General features: G+C 40.0%; 1 protein-coding gene across 7 annotated transcripts in view; it reads right to left on the reverse strand.

Moving 5' to 3' along the window:
- The window catches only part of FGGY (FGGY carbohydrate kinase domain containing), a 476,938-nt gene that overhangs the window by 288,697 nt on the left and 169,083 nt on the right, over positions 1-19,158 (reverse strand). For all 7 annotated transcript variants that reach the window (XM_065912007.1, XM_065912026.1, XM_065912035.1 and 4 more), the window contains one exon: positions 17,624-17,739. In XM_065912007.1, coding sequence (XP_065768079.1) covers positions 17,624-17,739 — 116 coding nt within the window. The remainder of the gene's footprint in view (positions 1-17,623; positions 17,740-19,158) is intronic.

A 19,158-nucleotide genomic window follows, 5' to 3' on the forward strand; every position in this document is an offset into this window, starting at 1 on the left:
TTCTGCTAGAGCTTCCCACGCATATCTACAGCTTCAAACATCACCTACACTGATAGCTTCCAAATCTCTACTTCTAACCTTATCTCTTGTTTCAGCATAGACCCAACTGTCTACTCCTTGTCTTCATTTAGATATCTCAGAAACAGGACTCATGATCTTAAACCTCTTTCCTTTGTTTTAACTCTCCTCTGAAGCCTGTCTTTGTGCACTTCCTAACACTTCTATCAATACATCCATTCATTTACCAAATATCTACTGAGTACCTACTATGTTCCAGAGTTATTTTCTACACATTATTTTGTTTTAGAAAATATTTGAGAGAACTTATAACTAAGCAAAGATAAACGGGGGTGGGGGGTGGGATTAAAGATGAAATAAATATTAATTAAAGATTAAATAAAGCCAAAGATGGGAACAAAATGAATTGGGATGGGCCTAAATACATATACCAGTGGCTTTAAAATCCACTAAAAATGAGTCTCAGATTTGCTTTAAATTCTCAAGCAGCTAAAGGGGTGAGGAATATCTTGCCAGTGACTCAAGATGATGCCCAGGAGAAACTAAAAGTAATTATTCAGAAAAACTAAGAGAAATTTAAAATAATTTAAATACTCAGATCAGACAAGATTTTTTTTTCTGTGAGGCCTGTGATATGAGGTCTTTGTGTGAGGTCATCCTAATGACCAGGTATTATTTAGGAATCACCTTCTCAGTATGCCAGGTGGGTGAACTCAGGTTTAACAAATTTCTTGATACTAGTCACACAGCTAGGGAATGGCAAGGCCAAGAATTTAAAGTCATATATACATATGGCTACCAAACCCATGTTCTTTACATAGCCCCAAAGTGTCTTTTAAAAATAAATGTTCCTGGGCTTTCCTAGTGGTCTAGGGGTTAGCAATCTTCCAGCCTGTGCAGGAGACATGGGTTCAATCCTGGTCCGGGAAGATCCCACACGCCTTGGAGCACCTAAGCCCGTGTACCACAACTACTGAGCCTAGCTCTAGAGCCTGTGAGCCACGAAGACTGAAGCCTGTGTGCCTAGAGCTCATGCCCCACAATAAGCCAAGCCACCGCCAAAAGAAACCCATGCACTGCAGCTAGGGAGCAGCCCCTGTTCACTGCAACTGGAGAAAGTTCCATGCAGCAACGAAGGCCCAGCATGGCCAAAAATAAATAGATAAATCTTTTTAAAACCGTCCCCCACCCAGCATCTCTGAGATGACAGATGTCTACATACAGCGTCCATAACAGTGCAACATATGATATTGCAAAAGCTCTCTATCTTGAAGATCCCCTGGCAGCTCTGCGCTTTCAATTTAAAGACAAATCCATAGTCCTTGGTAGAAAAGACTGTGGGGAGGGAAGAATATGATGTATTAATAAAACATTGTAAAATCATTACCTGGTCCCTTAAGTAGCCTCTGAAGTAAGGGCAGTGGGGAAAAAAAAATAAACAAAAAAAAACTGCAGGAGGTTTTTTTCCCCTCCTAATAGATCATACATTTCAGCAGCTAAAAGGGTATGGAAATTTAACGGAATTTTTAATGTCTTTCTAGGTTTTACGATACCACAAAGAGATCATTTGCGTTCTCCTAGCCACGAGAACAGATGGGTGATGGGGTGGCAGGGCCGTGACTCACCGTCTCCTCCTGCCCGCTGAGCCTGCCTGAGCAGTGGGCAAACTTCTGGGATCAATATGGTTCAAGGCAAGGCGGTATCTGCCAGCAAACCTTGGAGAAGGCCATTAGTCAACCGGTGACCTGCCAGCCTGACCACAGTGGCCTTCTAATGTGGATTCTCAGAAAGGTTAGCCCGTGCTGGGAAACTGAAAAGGTCGTGGGTATCTCACCATCAAAACTCTACAGAACTGGGGTAAAGGGCAGAGCAGAAGAGCTAGGCTGTCAGAGGGAAGGGCCACCTCAGAGGCCAAGGTCGTCACCCATCTGCTGCGTGACGGGGAGAAGTTAAGTGGGAGAGGCAGCCGCTGGCCTGCTACGTGCAGCAGAGAACGGCAGCCACCGGAAACGGCCGCCCTTCAGGAACACTGAACGGAACGTCCTCTAAATGGATGGCAATCGTGGCATGAGCTCAGGTGTCTAATCAGGATCTAGAAGCTAATACCCTTCAGAAAAAGGGAAAAGAAATCCAAAATAGAGCTGTACATTTTAATGTGATTAAAATACATGCCACTTTGTATCATACTGTCCAGTACTTCTGGGATTTCAGAGGGACTGAGACAGTTCTAATCATCTGAGAACCACATCCTTATGCCTCTTTTATCTGTTATTTCAGAGAAAGAGAAGAAGGAACCTCTGAGATGGCAGGCATCTTCTGTGATCTTCTTGAGCAATGTCCTCGAGTTGGCAACGAGAAGGGGCTCTGGTGTCTGGCAGATCTTGATGTGGATCTAGCTCCACGATTTATTAATATTTTGACTTTGGGCAGGTGATTTCATTAGATCACACAACCCCAGACTCTTCAACTGTTTCCCCTTTCACTGGGTCGAAAGTATCGTTTTTATCTGGGTCATTTTCCTGTAGATAAACTCATTTTTTGTGTGTCAGTGGCCTTTATAGGCCTAGAATAGGAAACAGGATTTCAGATATAATCTGACCAGAAGGGGCTCTTGATATCTTGGTTTGAATAGTGCAGCTGTATAGATGCGGCCGAGCCCCAGGAGGCTCTGCAGCCTTGTGGTCAGATACGCCAGCTCTAGAGAAAACCTATCTCTAGCTCCATTACTTACTGCGTGACTGAGCAACTTACTTCTCTGTGCCTTAGTTTACTGATCAGTAAAATAAGTATAAAATAGTACATACATAGACTGGTGAAGGGAATTAAATAAATTAATAGATGCGAAGTATCTAGAAGTGACTGGCACATAATAAATACTCAACAAATATCTACTTGGTTTATTACAACTCTCTAAGAAATTTAGGCTACTACTGAGTTCACATTTATACCACTGAAAAGATAATTTTTCCATCCTTTTATTTTTTTATTACAGCATGATTTATATAATATAACATTATATTAGTTTTAGGTGAACAACATAATGATTTAATATTTGTAGATATTACAAAATGATCATCATAATAAATCTAGCTAACTTTGATCACTGTTAGCCTCTGGCAACCACCAATCTGTTTTCTGTTTCGATAAGCTCGGTTTTATTATTTTTAATTCCACATATAAATGAGATCATAAGGTATTTGTCTTTCTCTGACTTATTCCACTTAGCACAATGCCTTCAAGGTCCTTCTATGTTGTCACAAATGTTAAGATTTCATTCTTTTTATGGCTGAATAATATCTCATTGTAGATATATTCCACATCATCTTTACCAATTCATCTTTTGGTGAGCACTGAGGTGGTTACTTTAGTATCTTGGATATTATACATAATGCTGCAATGAACATGGAGATATATACACCTTCTCAAGTTAGTGTTTTCATTTTCTTCAGATAAATAGCCAGAAGTGGAATTGCTGTATCAAGTGGTAGTTCTATTTTTAATTTTTTGAGAAACCTTCATAATGTTTTCCATAGTGGCTGTACCAACTCATAGTCTTACCAACCATCATAAATGTTCTCTTCTCTCCATATCCTCACCAATATTTAGTTATTTATTGTCATTTTGATAATAGTCATCCAGGAGTTAAGATAATATTTCATTGTGGTTTTGATCTGCATTTCGCTGATGATTAGAGATGTTGAACATCTATTCATTTGCCTACTGGCCATCTGTATGTCTTTTTGGAAAAAAAAAATGTCTATTCATATCTTCTGTCATTCTTCTCTTGTATTTTTTAATGAAAAGACACGACTATAAACCCTTGATAAAAATTCACCTTGTTAAGTTTAGACTACCATCTAGTCCACTGATGTTTAAACTATTTTTGGATTATGTTGTTCAATGCATTAATTATGGTTCTTTGTTTTCTACCATTTGTATTTTTATTCAGCAAGTCTTTTGTGTATTTATCTAAGTTGTTGATTGAAAATACTGACAATGGCAAGTCAGAATGCAATGCTGTGTGTCATACCAGCAGGGACACACAGGTTGAGATTTGGTCCATTACAGTCTTTGAGACACTTCCTTGTACATTTGGGAATCCATTTATGGACACATTTATTTCAAATATCTCTTTTCATTTTGAGAAAATTTTTTAAATTCTCAAAAATGTGTTGAATGCAGGATACTTTTCTTCTATGCCATTTTATTGATCTATCATGTTCTCAAAATTCTAAATAATTAACTCATTTATTTATTCAATAACAATTAATGAACAGCATTCTGTCAATAAACAGATAAATAAATTTAATAACAAGGTAATTTTATACAGTGACTAGTGCTGAGAAGAAAATACAACAAAGAAACAGAATATGGGTAGAGCAGGGGTGCTAGCGTGGGTGGGAAAGGAAGACTCTTCTCTAATGACATTTGAGCTGAGACTTGAAAAGAAAGAGATGGTCCTGCAGATATTTTAAGAAAGATCGAGCCAGAGAGAAGTTAGAGATAATGAAAAGGAAATATATACTGGAAATCTTTGAGGATAGAAAGAAGGTTACTATGGTTGAATGGTGACTATGGGGGTCATGGTAAGCAATACAAAAGACAGAGAGGGAGATATCACATGTGACCTTGTAGAGCATGGCAACGGATTTAGATTTTTTTTTTTTCCTACTGTAATGAAAAGCCACTGGCTGGGAAGAATTTAGGCAGGAGAGTAACATGATCTAATTTATATTTTTAAAATAATATTCTGCCTGCCGTGTAGAAAACATTATCAGAGGGAAGAACATAATCAAGGAAACCAATGAAGAGGCTGGGACACTAACCTAGCAACAGATGAAAGTACTATGAACTGGGAAGAGGGTAAAACTCAATTTTTCCATAACAATGGAAGAGGGTAAGAATAGCCTACTTCTGGGGTCCTTTTGGAGTCAAACAGAAAGGATTTGATGAATTGAAGGTAAAGTGTGAGTGAAAAAGAAGCATGAAGAATGACTTCTAGGTTTGGGTCCTGACCAACTGGAAAATTGTGGTACCTTTTACTGAGATGGAGATACCCAAAGGAACAGCATGTTGTATGGCTGGGCCACGTGAGCAAATTAAGAGTTCTGTGTTGGAATTAATCTACCCCATGCATCTATCCCCCTATTAAACGTTTATTTTGTGGTGATGCTAGGACACAGAGAAGAGACAAGGAGTCTTAAACGAGAGTCTACAAGAAGATATAAAAGCAGATGGACAAGATGTAAGCACCAGGTGCCTCCGGAGCTTGGTTTATGTACCAACCTCCAGACAGGGAGAGTGTTACTGAGAAAAGAATTTCAAGGACAGATAACACCTAAGGCCAGGGTAGCAGGACTTCTTCACGGTGAAGCCGGGTTACCTCCTAATGACATTCTCTTTCACAATTATAGACTTAACAACCAAAACCAAGGTATCTGTTATCATTAATATAAAGGACACAGATCAATAGTTTTGAGGGACTAAACTTTTGGAAAATTGGGATAAAGTACGACTATCTCCTACCTCTAGGCAGCAATTCAGTTTTATTCCCAGGGGCTCCAAGATCACATCTAAAACTTATTTTCTTCATTGTGAATGCCCAGCTGGACATAAAATTGACTGAGATGGTCAAAGTGCTGTCTAAGGTTTTATTTTCTCTCAGGTACACTTGGCCTGAATGAAGCTAGTTCTCTGGAATAATGATTTCAGCATCTTGCATGCTGTAGATTTCCAACTTTCTCAGCTCAGGTCACAGTAGACTCATTTCACCATGCACCTTCCTGCCACAGAGTCATTCAAATGCTGTCACCTCTGCCTGAAACACTGTTCCCATGCCTATTCACAGCGTTAATGCACATTAAGTTATATAAACAGCACTTTCTCCAACATTTCCTAGCTTCTCTGACAAGTTCATAGTCTCTCTTATATTCTTGAAGCCCCTTTCCCCGTTCTTTGTAGCATTTACCTCAGTGGCAGTTTTCTGATGGGTTGTTAATGCTCTCTACACTAGTCTGAACCCTCTAGGAAGAGAGAAATCCAGTTGGCTTTGGTTCACCATTATTCTCCTGCATGGAACACAATGCTTAGTACTGTTAAGATGACGAACAAAAGCAAAGAAGAAAAATAAAAGTCTTTCCTCTCTTTTTATATGCTGTTATTAGTATTACCATGTTTTTGTGTCCCATTAGCCCAACCTTCTTAGTTTCCTTTCCCCTGAATAAAATTACCAAAAGTCCTTTTTAGTTATGCATAGGATTTGGCATTAGGGCAGCCCACTGTTAGTTCTACTATGATATTTTACGGAGTACTGAAATTTGTGTTGGTTAACTTAGTTACTGCTTGCCAGGGTCTTAACAGAAGTCACAACACACACGGTACAAATTCACTCCCTCATAAGGACAATACAAGGTAGGTATTCCTATACATGTTTAACAGATGAAGAAACTGAGTCTCAGAGAGGTTGAGTGACATATCCAAGGTTACACAGCCAAGTGATAATTCTGGGATTTGATCCCTGGTCCTTCTAACTTGAAAGTTTGTGATTTCTGGTTCTCCCAAATGTAAACTTTTTTTTTTCCAGAGCAGAAAAATATAATGGGAAATATAAATGTGATTGTATATGATTAAAAAAAAATTCTAAAGTTGTAAAGCATAGTAGGAACATTAGTCACTGAGTTTCCCAGGTAATTATTACCAATGCACCCTGTATTTTTTTATTTGCCTGTGGCTATGTGCTGTTTTGCTCATCAAAAAAACCAAAAGTTGCCAGTTATGGGACTGAAGGAAAACATATAATTCAAATCAAGGTAACCTCTTAAAGGGACTTCGCAGTTAGCACAGTGGTAAAGAATCTGCCTATCAATGCAGGAGGTGCAAGAGACATGGGTTCGATCCCTGGGTTGGGAAGATCCCCTGGAGTAGGAAATGGCAACCCACTCAAATGTTCTTGCCTAGAAAATTACATGGACAGAGGAGCCTGGAAGGCTACCATCCATGTAGTCACAAAGAGTTGGACACAGCTGAGCAGGTACACATGCATACACACACACACACACACACACACACTCTTAAATAAGAGTTAAGAATGTGATTATGATTTAGAAGCAGACATCTGCTTAGTCTATTATATCCAACTTGGGGGTAAAAAAGCTGTGGGAACCCAAAGGTGAAGCTCAGAAAAAGATATTTCCCAAATTTATAAGTTGGTAATAATTATATGGGATTGTTTAAGAGGAATGGGTCTTGGAAGACATGATCTGTCACTTAGAGAACAGCTTGTGTTCAGAACAGACAGCTGTTAAGATATCAATAACTAATGTTTTCTGAAGACATAGGATGTGTTAGGAACTATACCTGCAATATTTCCTTTAATCCTCATACCAATTAAGGCTCAGAAAAATCAAGCACTTCACACAAAAACACATATGACTGAGCCAGAACTGAACTCAGGCATCTGACTCTGGTAACCACATTTTTAAACATTAAAATTTGTAGTTGTTCAGTGTAACCCCATGGACTATAACCTGCCAGGCTCCTTTGTCCATGGGATTTCCATTTCCTTCTCCAGGTATCTTTCTGAACCAGGGATCGAACTCCTGTCTTCTGCATTGGCATGCAGATTCTTTACCAGTGAGCCACTAGGGAGGACTCAAACTTTAAAACTGGCAATGACTAATATATTACTTATTTTATTTGTATCAGTCACTTGAAAGCTTGTTTGATACGGTCCAAGATCCAACCATTTCCAGCTGTTTTGGGCAAAGCAGTTTTTGCATCTTCAAGATTGAACACTGGACAATGGTTGGGTTCACCTGTGGAGGTCTTTCCCTCAGTGACATTCTTCTAGAGCTTACTCCCTTTTCAAGTAACAGTATCCAGATTGGCTAAATGACCAAAATCTGTCGAAAAATGTCAAAGAGGAAAGTTGAGATAGAGTAGTGAAATGGGACTGGGGGGTCAGAAGACCTGGTTTCTGATGTCAGCTCTGTCACTAAGATGCTGTAAGATGAAAAAATTCACCCTGACTCCCCGAGTGTTGGTATTTCATCTATAAAATGAGGGCATTAGAGCAAAATCTTCAAGATCTCTTTTGGCTCTGGTATTCACTGGCTGTCCAGTGGTAGGAAGAGAAGCTGGAGTTTGACCTCACTTTTGGGAGGCTCCCAATTATTTTCCAGATGCCATGCTGAAAAGAGGAGCAGTTCCATGAAACCTTATATAGAGCAAAACCTCTTGACAGTCATTATCTTACAACCTGATGTGGTCATCACTGTTCCTTTACCCTTCTGGCTTTGCAGGGCTATTCCTGGAAGCACCAGCAGCTGAAACAGTACTTCTGGGAATCTAAGGGCGCTGAAGAGTGGGGAACATGGTTACTTCTTTCAGGCCCACTGATAGGAAACAAGGAGTGTCCAGGGAGTGAAGACTGTTGTCCTCTAGTTGCCAAGGCACACTTACAAACGATAACAGATAACATGTCTACAGGCTTTGTAAATCACACTGTCCTCTGATCTGATATCTCATTTCAGCTTCTCAACAAACTTTATCGAAGGGAAGGTAGGTAATGGGTACTATGTGTGACTGAAGGAAAGAAATGGGCTTGGGAAACACACACACACACACACAATATTTCTCAGCTTCATAGGTGCTACAAAACTCCTAAAACTCCTTTACTTTTATCTACTTTATTTATAGCATTGGCAGGAATAATTATTGGAACCATCTCTTGAGAGCACTGAAGCCAATTTTTTGACACTGAGTCTCTTACCAGTGGCCCCACATTCAAGGAAGGATAGAAATGTCATTAGAAGTTAAACCCAGTCCCCTCTCCTATCCCATCCTCTGCCACTCATCCCCACCCCACGCCAAGTCCACTGCTCCAGCAACACCCAATCATTCACTGACATTCTGCTGTATCTTCATGCCTTTGCTTGTCTCTTCATGCTGTTTCTTCTGCCTTTTTTCTTGGTAAAATACTACTCATATTCTTTCAGACACATCTCAGACGCCATCTCATGTGAAGACTTCTTTGATACAACCTCTAGTTATTGGTGACTTCCTGCTCTGCTTGCCCAAGTAATTTGTACCTCTCTAGATTATTGAAAAACACAGAAAACATTGAGAATGCTAATTCAATTATCTCCACTCCTCACCCCACAGATGTGAGATCTTCAAAGGACGGACCATGATGAATCCAGTTTTTCTATCCCTGGTCCTTAGCCCAGCATCTAGCACATGGGAGACACTCAGCAGAATGACTAGAGGGATGGATGCATGACTGGATAGGTCACTAACTGACGGAAGACCTCTAGGTCATTCTCCAGCAGGAAGAAGTTTAATTTTAAATGGTAAAGTAAGATACTATGATACTCAAAGGATATGTTATCATCTCAAGTCCTGGAAAGACCTTGTTCTGGCACTTGGACAAGAATGAAAAAGATGATAAGAGTAGAAAGGATAAGACCAAAGACTCATAGTCAAGGGCAAAGCCTAGTCCAGAGCACCCACAGGGATGGTCTCCCTCAGGACAAGGAAGAGATAGTACAACAGGCCCTACAGAGCCTAGAAAACACTGCAATTACCTGTGGCCAATGGCTTCTCCAGACCTCCCAATGTAAATTACCAAAAACAGCACTGACATCTTATGATTCCAAGATGGTGCAACAAGCAGTTCAGCGAAGCTTGAAATGACAAATAAGTCTCACATTCTAAGGAACAAATGGATAAATCCTTGGAAACATGTCTAGTTTTATTGGGCAAATTCAGAATATTGAGTATCCACAGATAAAAGGACTTTATAATATCCATAGCTATGGATGACATTGCTGGACTCAGGCTCCCAACATTGTTGCTGATGAATACTTCTGGTGAAAACCCCTTGGGTATGTTTCCACAATGGGATTTTCTCTTCTTTCCCTACGGAAGTGGTAGAATTAGCAGAAACACTCCCACTTCCTAGTTCTATACTCTTATTTAATCCTAGGAAAAGGAACTGCCTAACTGATTCATGAGACTTGGGGAAAAAACCAACATCCATAGGGCCATTTTAACGAGGAAGTAGAACCACAGCCTTGAAAGGGGTCAGTGCAGGCGTGGCATGAGTCTCTCTTCTTGAACCACCTCTAGGCCAGTGGGCTCTTGGAGTCTGAGTTGGAATTTAGCACATCAAACAGCACATCAGGTGCTGAAACAAGCCCAGCCAGATGTCTTGTCTCTCTGTCCCAGCTCCTTGGCCTGCCAGTGCCATGCTGTTTCCAGGGCCCAGACAGGTCCAGAAAAGAGGGTAAGATTCCCTCCATGTTCTTTAATTTAGTCTAACCAAAATCAAAACAACACTTTGCTTCAGGTGTCTCTGTGAAATATTCTCAACTGGTTAGACTCTGGGGCAGAACACTGGTGAACACTGGCAGATCTATGTCCCCAACACGTACACATCATTAGTCAAACCCTTAAGCTATACTTTTAAGCCTAAAGGACAAAAATATCTAAAATGCAGCTTCAGTTAACTGCAGGATTTATATTACTCTATGAAAAAAGTGGTATTCTCAGGGATTCCCTGGTGGCTCAGGGGTAAAGAATTTGTCTCACAATGCAAGAGCTATGGGTTCAATCCCTGGTCCAGGAAGATCCCACACGCTGCAGAGCAACTAAGCCTGTGTACCACAACTACTGAGCCTGTGTTCCAGAGCCCGCTTGCCACAACTACTGAAACCCCCGAGCTTTAGCTCAGTCTCTGCAACAAGACAAGCCACCACAATGAGAAACCTGCGCACTGCAACTAGAGAGGAGCCCCTACTTGTCATAACAGAGAAAAAGCCCGTGCAGCAGTGAAGACCCACCACAGCCCAAAATAAATAAACGAATAAACTTTAAAAAAGTGACATTCCCAATCTCTCGAAAATAAGTTGTGCATGTTGCTTTGGGGCTTTCTTCTGAAGGAGTCTAGTATTTCCTCTCAGGAAAGTCTCTAACAGACTTGCTGTAGCAATGAGCTCTCATTCGGGTGGGGGTCTGTCTTCCACAGGAGTCCCTGCGTAAGTGGCAAACGGGTTAGTGAAAAAAGAACTATGAACACTGGATTTATGAAACAAAATCATCGTCTATCATCTAACACTATCATTTAATTCAAAAGGAGGTAGAGAGTCCATTAACTGTTAGGTTAATTGTTCCCATCTAGTAGGAGCAATTGAAGCCAAAGAGGGGCTTATTTATCAAATCCTTTGTTCAAACACATATTCGCTCATTCAAGTACACACTTCATCAGTATGTACTAAGTGGCAGATAAAGGGCCCACAGTGTCCAGTGTCTAAAACACAGTCTCATAAAGAGAGAGGAAACAAGAAAAAAATGCAGCCTCCCTCCTCTTAAGGAATGGTCCCCTTTACATCTGCTTCATCATCATTTCTGCCTCTCATGTAACAGTTAATAACTCCTTCTACTTGGATTTTAAGTTTCTCTGTTGTCTGGCTTCCCTGACCCCACAAAACAAGTGATCTATAAGCTAACATACTATACCCTTTTAGGCATTACAAGGCTCTTTCTGTAATGCAAATTATCACTCTATAATTCAGCCATGCTATACACATTCATAAAATGGCCTGCCCCAATAACACAATGAAACACTTTTTCCCAGGAAGATAAAAAGCAACTGGGACCTGCTGAAAGAGAGCCTGGATAATTAATTAGAACAGGATGGATGCTACTTCTCTTCCTAAGGGTCCTTCTTCCCTGTTGATTTCTTCCTTCCTATTTGCTTTTGATAGATGTTTAGGATCAGATAGGTAACAAGACAATGGTTCACACAGAAGGGAAGTTCAAAATCTATTGACACAGATCATTTTATTGGACTACGGGTATGTAATTCCCTACAAAATGCTGGGCGTGAGGTTTCTCTTTCAATTCTGAACATGAAATCAACTAGTATAGTTTTAACTGTCCAAAAAAATGTCTACTATATTCTTCTGATTCACAAAACTTTTTTTTTTTCCCTTATTTTGTATAATGTTCCCAAACCAAACCACCCAAACATCTCCCTGAAGGAAAGCATTAAGTAGTAACATTTTATCTTTGGAAATTTGCAAGTAGTTACTTAAAACATTGTAAATTTCTTCCCTTGTCCTTGAAATGCACCATATAAATATTGCATTTGATCCTTAACTTACATTTCATAAATAATTTATTTCAAAAATATTCCTCCATAAGACTATCAGCTGCTGAGGTGTTCAGTTTTCGGGGAAAGCATTTATTTACTGCATGAGCCCAGGAAGGCTGGTAAAGACTTGGCTAAAAGCTCCACACGGAACGAATTATGGCAATTATATTAATGGTCAAATCCATGATGTGCTGTTCAAATCTGTTAAAAGGTTTTGCACTGTATTGCCCACGTCTGATGGGCAATGAGTCCACCGGAAATGTTTAACACTTCATAGGGAGGCTTCCAAGATACATTTCTCATAGTTCCAAGAATTGCGACAGACTGTCTGGAGGTAACTTCCAGAGGAGTCTCTGAAAGTCACAACTGGGAGTGCATATTCATCTCTTTAACATCATCCACTTCTGGTTCAGACTGAAACTACAAGCTCAAATCACCAGAAATGAAAATCAAAGGAAACATCACACAATTAATTTTGATGAATGGGTAAGTTTTAATTCACGTATGGTAATATTCTGGTTAATGATATGTCTCCTTGTGACATCCATTAAAAATCCATTAACTTAACAGGCAAAATCTAATAAAGTTACTCTGGAAATTTTCTGTGAGGTTAACATTATAGACTTTTAATGAATATTTCCTGTAGGTATTGCTCTATTAGCAGAGCTAATATACTTATAAAACATGGATCTTGTGCTTGGGGGGTTGGGAGGGGAGCACAAAAAGATGAAAATAATCAGAAAATCAGAGTTGAGGTTGGACCCAAATCACCTAAAATCCTGCTAAAATTAGTAAAGGGCACTAGAGCTTTTAGAAGTGAAAATTGGATATCCCAGTACCAGCCACCCCAGTCATTTATCCTTATCCACTTACTAATCAAAGAGTAATTTAGCTGCTAAAATGTGCCATGTCTTGTGCTAGGACCATAATATGAAGGTAAACAAGTGAAAATTCACAGGTCAAGAACCTTACAGTCTACAGTAAAATGAAGACATCTAATAGGTAATCAATGTATACTATAATAAAGCTGCATTGAACACGCCGTGGGAATATTCAGGAACAAACAACTAAATCTCAGGGAAAGGGTGGGCAAATAAATTTTAAAAATCACTGAAACAAAGAAGCAACTGAAGTTGAAATTTGTGTTCCAGTAAACTATTAGCTCTTCTAGGCTATACCACAGGGAAAGTTTTAATTCTGGACATCACTTATTGATTCTGCATGTGGTTACAGAAAGTTCCTTCTCTCTCTGATTCTCATCTAAAAACAAAGTAACAGTACACTTTTGCCACTGGTTGTGAAAATTACATGCAACAAGGTACATAAAAACACATAGAAATGTGCTTGAAACACAGAAGGTGAAGGAGGTTTAGCATTTATTTATTGCCTACTACAGGCCCCAATCAATATTATTTGGAAGTCAATACAGTGTCATGGTTAAGGCAGGATTTGGAATCCTCCAAACATAGGTTTGAATTCTGCCTCTATCATTTGCAAACTGTGCAACCATAGGCTAGACACCCTTCCCTTTTCTGAACCTTGGCTGCTTCAGCTGTAGAACAGGATAACTAAAAATAACTCTGTTATGCTCTTTGGAGAATTTTGAAAGATAATGGTTGTAATGCAATAGTACTATGTCCCAGAAACAATACACTATTACTTTTAATTCTACCATTAACTATATCTTTCATAGACAAGACTAGAGAGATAAAAAAGCATTACGAGACTTGTCTAAGTTCATACAATTAATGCTAAAACTACCCTTGCTCCCAGTTCCATGTTTTAGATCCAACTTTCCTGCAGTCCTCAATTAGATGACAACAGTCCTATCCCTGGGACCCAGTCTTGATGATTCTCCATCAAGGAAGGGAACTTATGGGGTACCTCCAGAACATCAGACTGGAGACTTAAAACTTAGGGGCCCTGCTTTAGCACCAATGACCAATGAACTAGTGCCCTGGGGTTGAAGGCAACATTGTATACCCAAGATTCATATGCTAAAGGTCTAGCCTCCAATGTATTTGGAGATTAGAGTTGATAAGGAGGTACTCATCCTACACGCTAGCAAAGTAATGCTCAAAATTCTTCAAGTGAGGCTTCGACAGTACATGAATCAAGAACTTACAGACGCTCAAGAAAAGGCAGAGGAACCAGAGATCAAATTGCCAACATACAAACATACATTGGATCACTGACAAAGCAACAGAGATCCAGAAAAACATCTACTTCTGCTTTATCAACCATGCCAAAGCGTCTGACTGTGGGGATCACAACAAACTGTGGAAAATTCTTCAAGAGATGGGAATACCAGACCACATGGTCTGCCTCCTAAGAAATGTGTATGCAGGTCAAGAACCAACAGTTAGAACCAGACAAGGACATGGTTTGAGCTTGGGAAAGGAGTATGTCAAGGCTGTATATTGTCACCCTGCCTATTTAACTTATATGCAAAGTACCTCATGAGAAATGCCAGACTGGATGAAGCACAAGCTGGAATCAAGACTGCAGGAAGAAATATCAATAACCTCAGATATGAAGATGATACCGCCCTTATGGCAGAATGCAAAGAGGAACTAAAGAGCCTCTTGATGAAAGTGAAAGAAGAGAGTGAAAAAGTTGGCTTAAAACTCAACATTTAAGAAACTAAGATCATGGCATCTGATCCCATCACTTCAGGGCAAATAGATGGGAAAACAATGGAAACAGTGACAGACTTTATTTTCTTGGGCTCCAAAATCACTGCAGATGGTGACTGCAGCCATGAAATTGAAAGACACTTGCTCTTTGGAAGAAAAGTTATGACCAACCTAGACAGCATATTAAAAAGCAGAGACATTACTTTGCCAACAAAGGTCCATCAGATGGACCTTTGTTGACAAAGTAATGTCTCTCCAGTAGTCATGTATGGATGTGAGAGTTGGACCAGAAAGAAAGCTGAGTGCCAAAGAATTAATGCTTTTGATCTGTGGTGTTGGAGAAGACTCTTGAGAGTCCCTTGGATTGCAAAGAGATTAAACCAGTAAATCCTAAAGGAAATCAGTCCTGAATATTCACTGGAGGGACCAAAGCTGAAGCTGAAGCTCCAATACTTTGACCACCTGATGCAAAGAACTGACTCATTGGAAAAGACCCTGATGCTGGGAAAGATTGAAGGCAGAAGGATAAGTGGATAAAAGAGGATGAAATGGTTGGATGGCATCACTGACTCGATGGACATGAGTTTGAGCAATCTCCAGGAGTTGATGATGGACAGGGAAGCCTGATGTACTGCTGTCCATGGGATCACAGAGTCAGACATGACTGAGCAACTAAACTGAACTGAACTTCCCAGTCCATTTCAATTCAATCAATATGCTTATATTGTACACATTTTGTCAGTAGATATTTATCAACATCTTCTATGCCAAGATACTCAAGGGTAAGGCAGATACAGTCCCTGCCTTCCAGAAGCTTTTAGTTTAGTATCATTTTTCTGTCTGACTGCCTGGCTCCAAGTGGTGCGAATATCCAGAATTTTAAGGTACTATATGCCTTAAAGTATTAACACTTTTCATACCCTGTGAAGTTATATCCTCTCATCAGCCGAGAGTCTATCACACTCAGACTCGAATCTCTCTAAGGATGGACTATGGATGTTTGTTTCAACGAAGCTCAAACAGGCTTTAGATGCTAAATATCGGACTTCTGCCTAACCCTGCTGGAGGTCAGTTATACAGCCACATCAGTGCCCTCAAGTCTCAAACAGCCCAAGGAGGACGTCTGCTTTGTTAGGAAAGTATAGAGTTAGAGACCGCAGTCCTAATAATGACCCTACAAGAGCAGATAGAAGAACTGAATCTCAGTTTTTCCATCTGAAACATGGAAACAGCTAGATGAATAGGTTTGTGAGGGCCAAATGAGATAAATGAATTGATCGCCTACCAAACCACCAACCAGAGGACTTAGAATGCCACTAACGACTAATGATCGCTGGTTTGTTTTCTTCTTCTCTTCCTCTGGTCCCGTCTCCGCAAGCTCCAATCCTACAGTGGTTTCAGCTGGGCTACAGAAAGTCCAGAAGGGTTCTTTTGCATGCTTCCCTGGCTCTGTTCTCTCCCTAGATTTAGCTATGAGCAGTTGAGCAGACCACGCTCAGCTGAGCTATGCTGTCTACAGCATAGCAGTACAGATACTACGCAGATCTTTCATATTTCTGTCCTTATATTCTCGAAATGGAAGACAGTAGTCATGAGCATTCCACCAGAGAAAAGCTGGACTGAAATAATCTACTACGTAACTCAGTTATCAAGGGCAGTTGAAACAGTAGCAGACACTACTAGTTGTTCACCCATATTTCACAGCACAGCTCTCAATTTCTGGTCTGTCACATGGATGGCCCAAAGGCTGCCTGACCAATTACCACATTTCCCAGCCACCCCTGTGGCCTAGTGGGGCTTCATTAAGAAGCACTGGTGTACAGGCTGTGATCAGAAATGAAATGGTCCATTTCTCTGTTATGCTTCCTCCAAAGGAATGTGGACGGATTCTTCTGGTCCTTTTCTTTCTTCCCAATCGCTAGCTGGGGACTGATGAGAACTGAAGGAGCAATTTGGACCCAAACTTGGAGGTCATGTTATAAGAAAGGCAGAGCTGCCTGATAATCACTTACTTCAGTTCTAATACATAAGAGGGAAATACTCTGCCATCCTGTTTAATTCATAGTACTTTAAAATTGCCTTGTTCCAACCTCCTAGCCCACACACTAAACAATACATAAGTATTTTCTTCAATCAGGTGTAGTATCTTACCTGATGACAGCTTACTGGAAAGGTAGGTAGTAACTATATGAAATAAGCATCTTTCTGTGACATGAATATGAACTTTATCTTAAAGCTTTAACATAGCAGCTACCATTATATATACCTAGTATCTGAATTATTTTACCAGGTAAATTCCTGCTAGTCATCCACTCTTTCCTACCTAGTTAGTGCCACATAAAACTGGAAGTCAGGGGCCCTACGGCTTTAGTCAGGAACAACTGGCTCACATTCCAGTCTATGCTTTCTTCCTTATCCTTCCGATTTTGATCACTTCAATTATTTGTTTTTTCCTGTTCATGCCCTTACCTGGTTCCTTGAACCTAAATCACAACACATTTTCCAAGGTCTGACTGGGATGATCCATACATACCTTTGATTATGCTATTTCCAGCTGCTCCATGCAAATATCTTCCCCAGTCTAGTGGCATGTCTAAGAGTCTACATTTCAAGGCACATTATCATAGCTCAGTTACTATAAGCCCCAGTACAAAGGCCTATTAGTCATGGCCTACCCATCATAGCTTACTAGCTTCTCTTTGAAAAATAGGGATGTGTTCCTATATTTTAATTTAGACAAAAACAAATAAAAAACAAACACCAATATGTTCATGTATACGTACACATAATCAGAAAAATATATATTATTTTTTACCTATTTTGCTGTAATTATCTGTAACCAAGTCTTCCAAACCAACCATCTTCCAGAAACTGTCATCCCAGCCTTTCTCTGCAGAGTATGTCCATTTACACACCAGAGAGCAGAGAGACCTAAGAAAATAGGAGAGAGGTTGAACCAGTAATATGAGCCAGGCTTCGTTATATTTTGCCAAACACTTGTTGAGATATCTGCAATAGTGAAAAAAACAGAATAAACTGAAGTAATTATTCACCCCTGAATACAATCAGAAGTCCTCAATGACACCTGTTAATGATTGAGAGTACCTTCTTTCACTTTCAAAAGGGTTTCAGCCCTTTATTTAGATCTGACTGAAGAGTATATATAAATATTTGCATGTATATTTCTATTCATATTTATATGACATTTATGAGATAACAAGAAATTACAACACTGACTAGCTACCTGGGATTCTCCAGACAAGAGGACTTGAGTGGGTGGCATGCTCTCCTCCAAGGGATCTTCCCAACCCAGGAACGGAACCCAAGGTATTGCACATTGCAGGCAGATTCTTTATCATCTGAGACACCAGGGAAGCCCAAGAACACTGGAGTGGGTACCCTATCCCTTTTCCAGGGGATCTTCCCAACCCAGGAATTGAACCACAGTCTCCTGCATAGCAGGCGATTCTTTACCAGCTGAGCTACTAGGGAAGCCCGGAGATAAACAGAAATTAAAACAATGACTAGCTATTTGATGATACTGAGCATTATTACAGACAGCAAAAACAAGACTGGGAGCTGACTGTGCCTCAGATCATGAACTCCTTATTGCCAAATTCAGACTTAAACTGAAGAAAGTGGGGAAAACCACTCAGATATGACATAAATCAAATGCCTTATGATTATACAGTGGAAGTGACAAATAGATTTAGGGGACCAGATCTGATAGAGTGCCTGATGAATGATGGACAGAGGTTCATGACACTGTACAGGAGACAGGGATCAAGACCATCCCCAGGAAAAAGAAATTCAAAGAAGCAAAATGGCTGTCTGAGGAGGCCTTACAAATAGCTCTGAAAAGAAGAGAAGAGAAAAGCAAAGGAGAAAAGGAAAAATATACCCATTTGAATGCAGAGTTCCAAAGAATAGCAAGGAGAGATAAGAAAGCCGTTCTCAGCGATCAATGCAAAGAAATAGAAGAAAACAATAGAATGGGAAAGACTAGAAATCTCTTCAGGAAAATTAGAGATACCAAGGGAACATTTCATGCAAAGATGGGCTTGATAAAGGACAGAAATGCTATGGACCTGACAGAAGCAGAAGATATTAAGAAGAGGTGGCAAGAATACACAGAAGAACTGTACAAAAATGATCTTCATAACCCAGTTAATTATGGTGGTGTGATCACTCACCTAGAGCCAGACATCCTGGAATGTGAAGTCAAGTGGGCCTTAGGAAGCATCACTACGAACAAAGCTAATGGAGGTGATGGAATTCCAGTTGAGCTATTTCAAATCCTAAAAGATGATGTTGTGAAAGTGCGGCACTCAATATGTCAGCAAATTTGGA

Source organism: Muntiacus reevesi, chromosome 1, assembly GCF_963930625.1.
Source record: "Muntiacus reevesi chromosome 1, mMunRee1.1, whole genome shotgun sequence".
NCBI classification, from domain to species: Eukaryota; Metazoa; Chordata; class Mammalia; order Artiodactyla; family Cervidae; genus Muntiacus; species Muntiacus reevesi.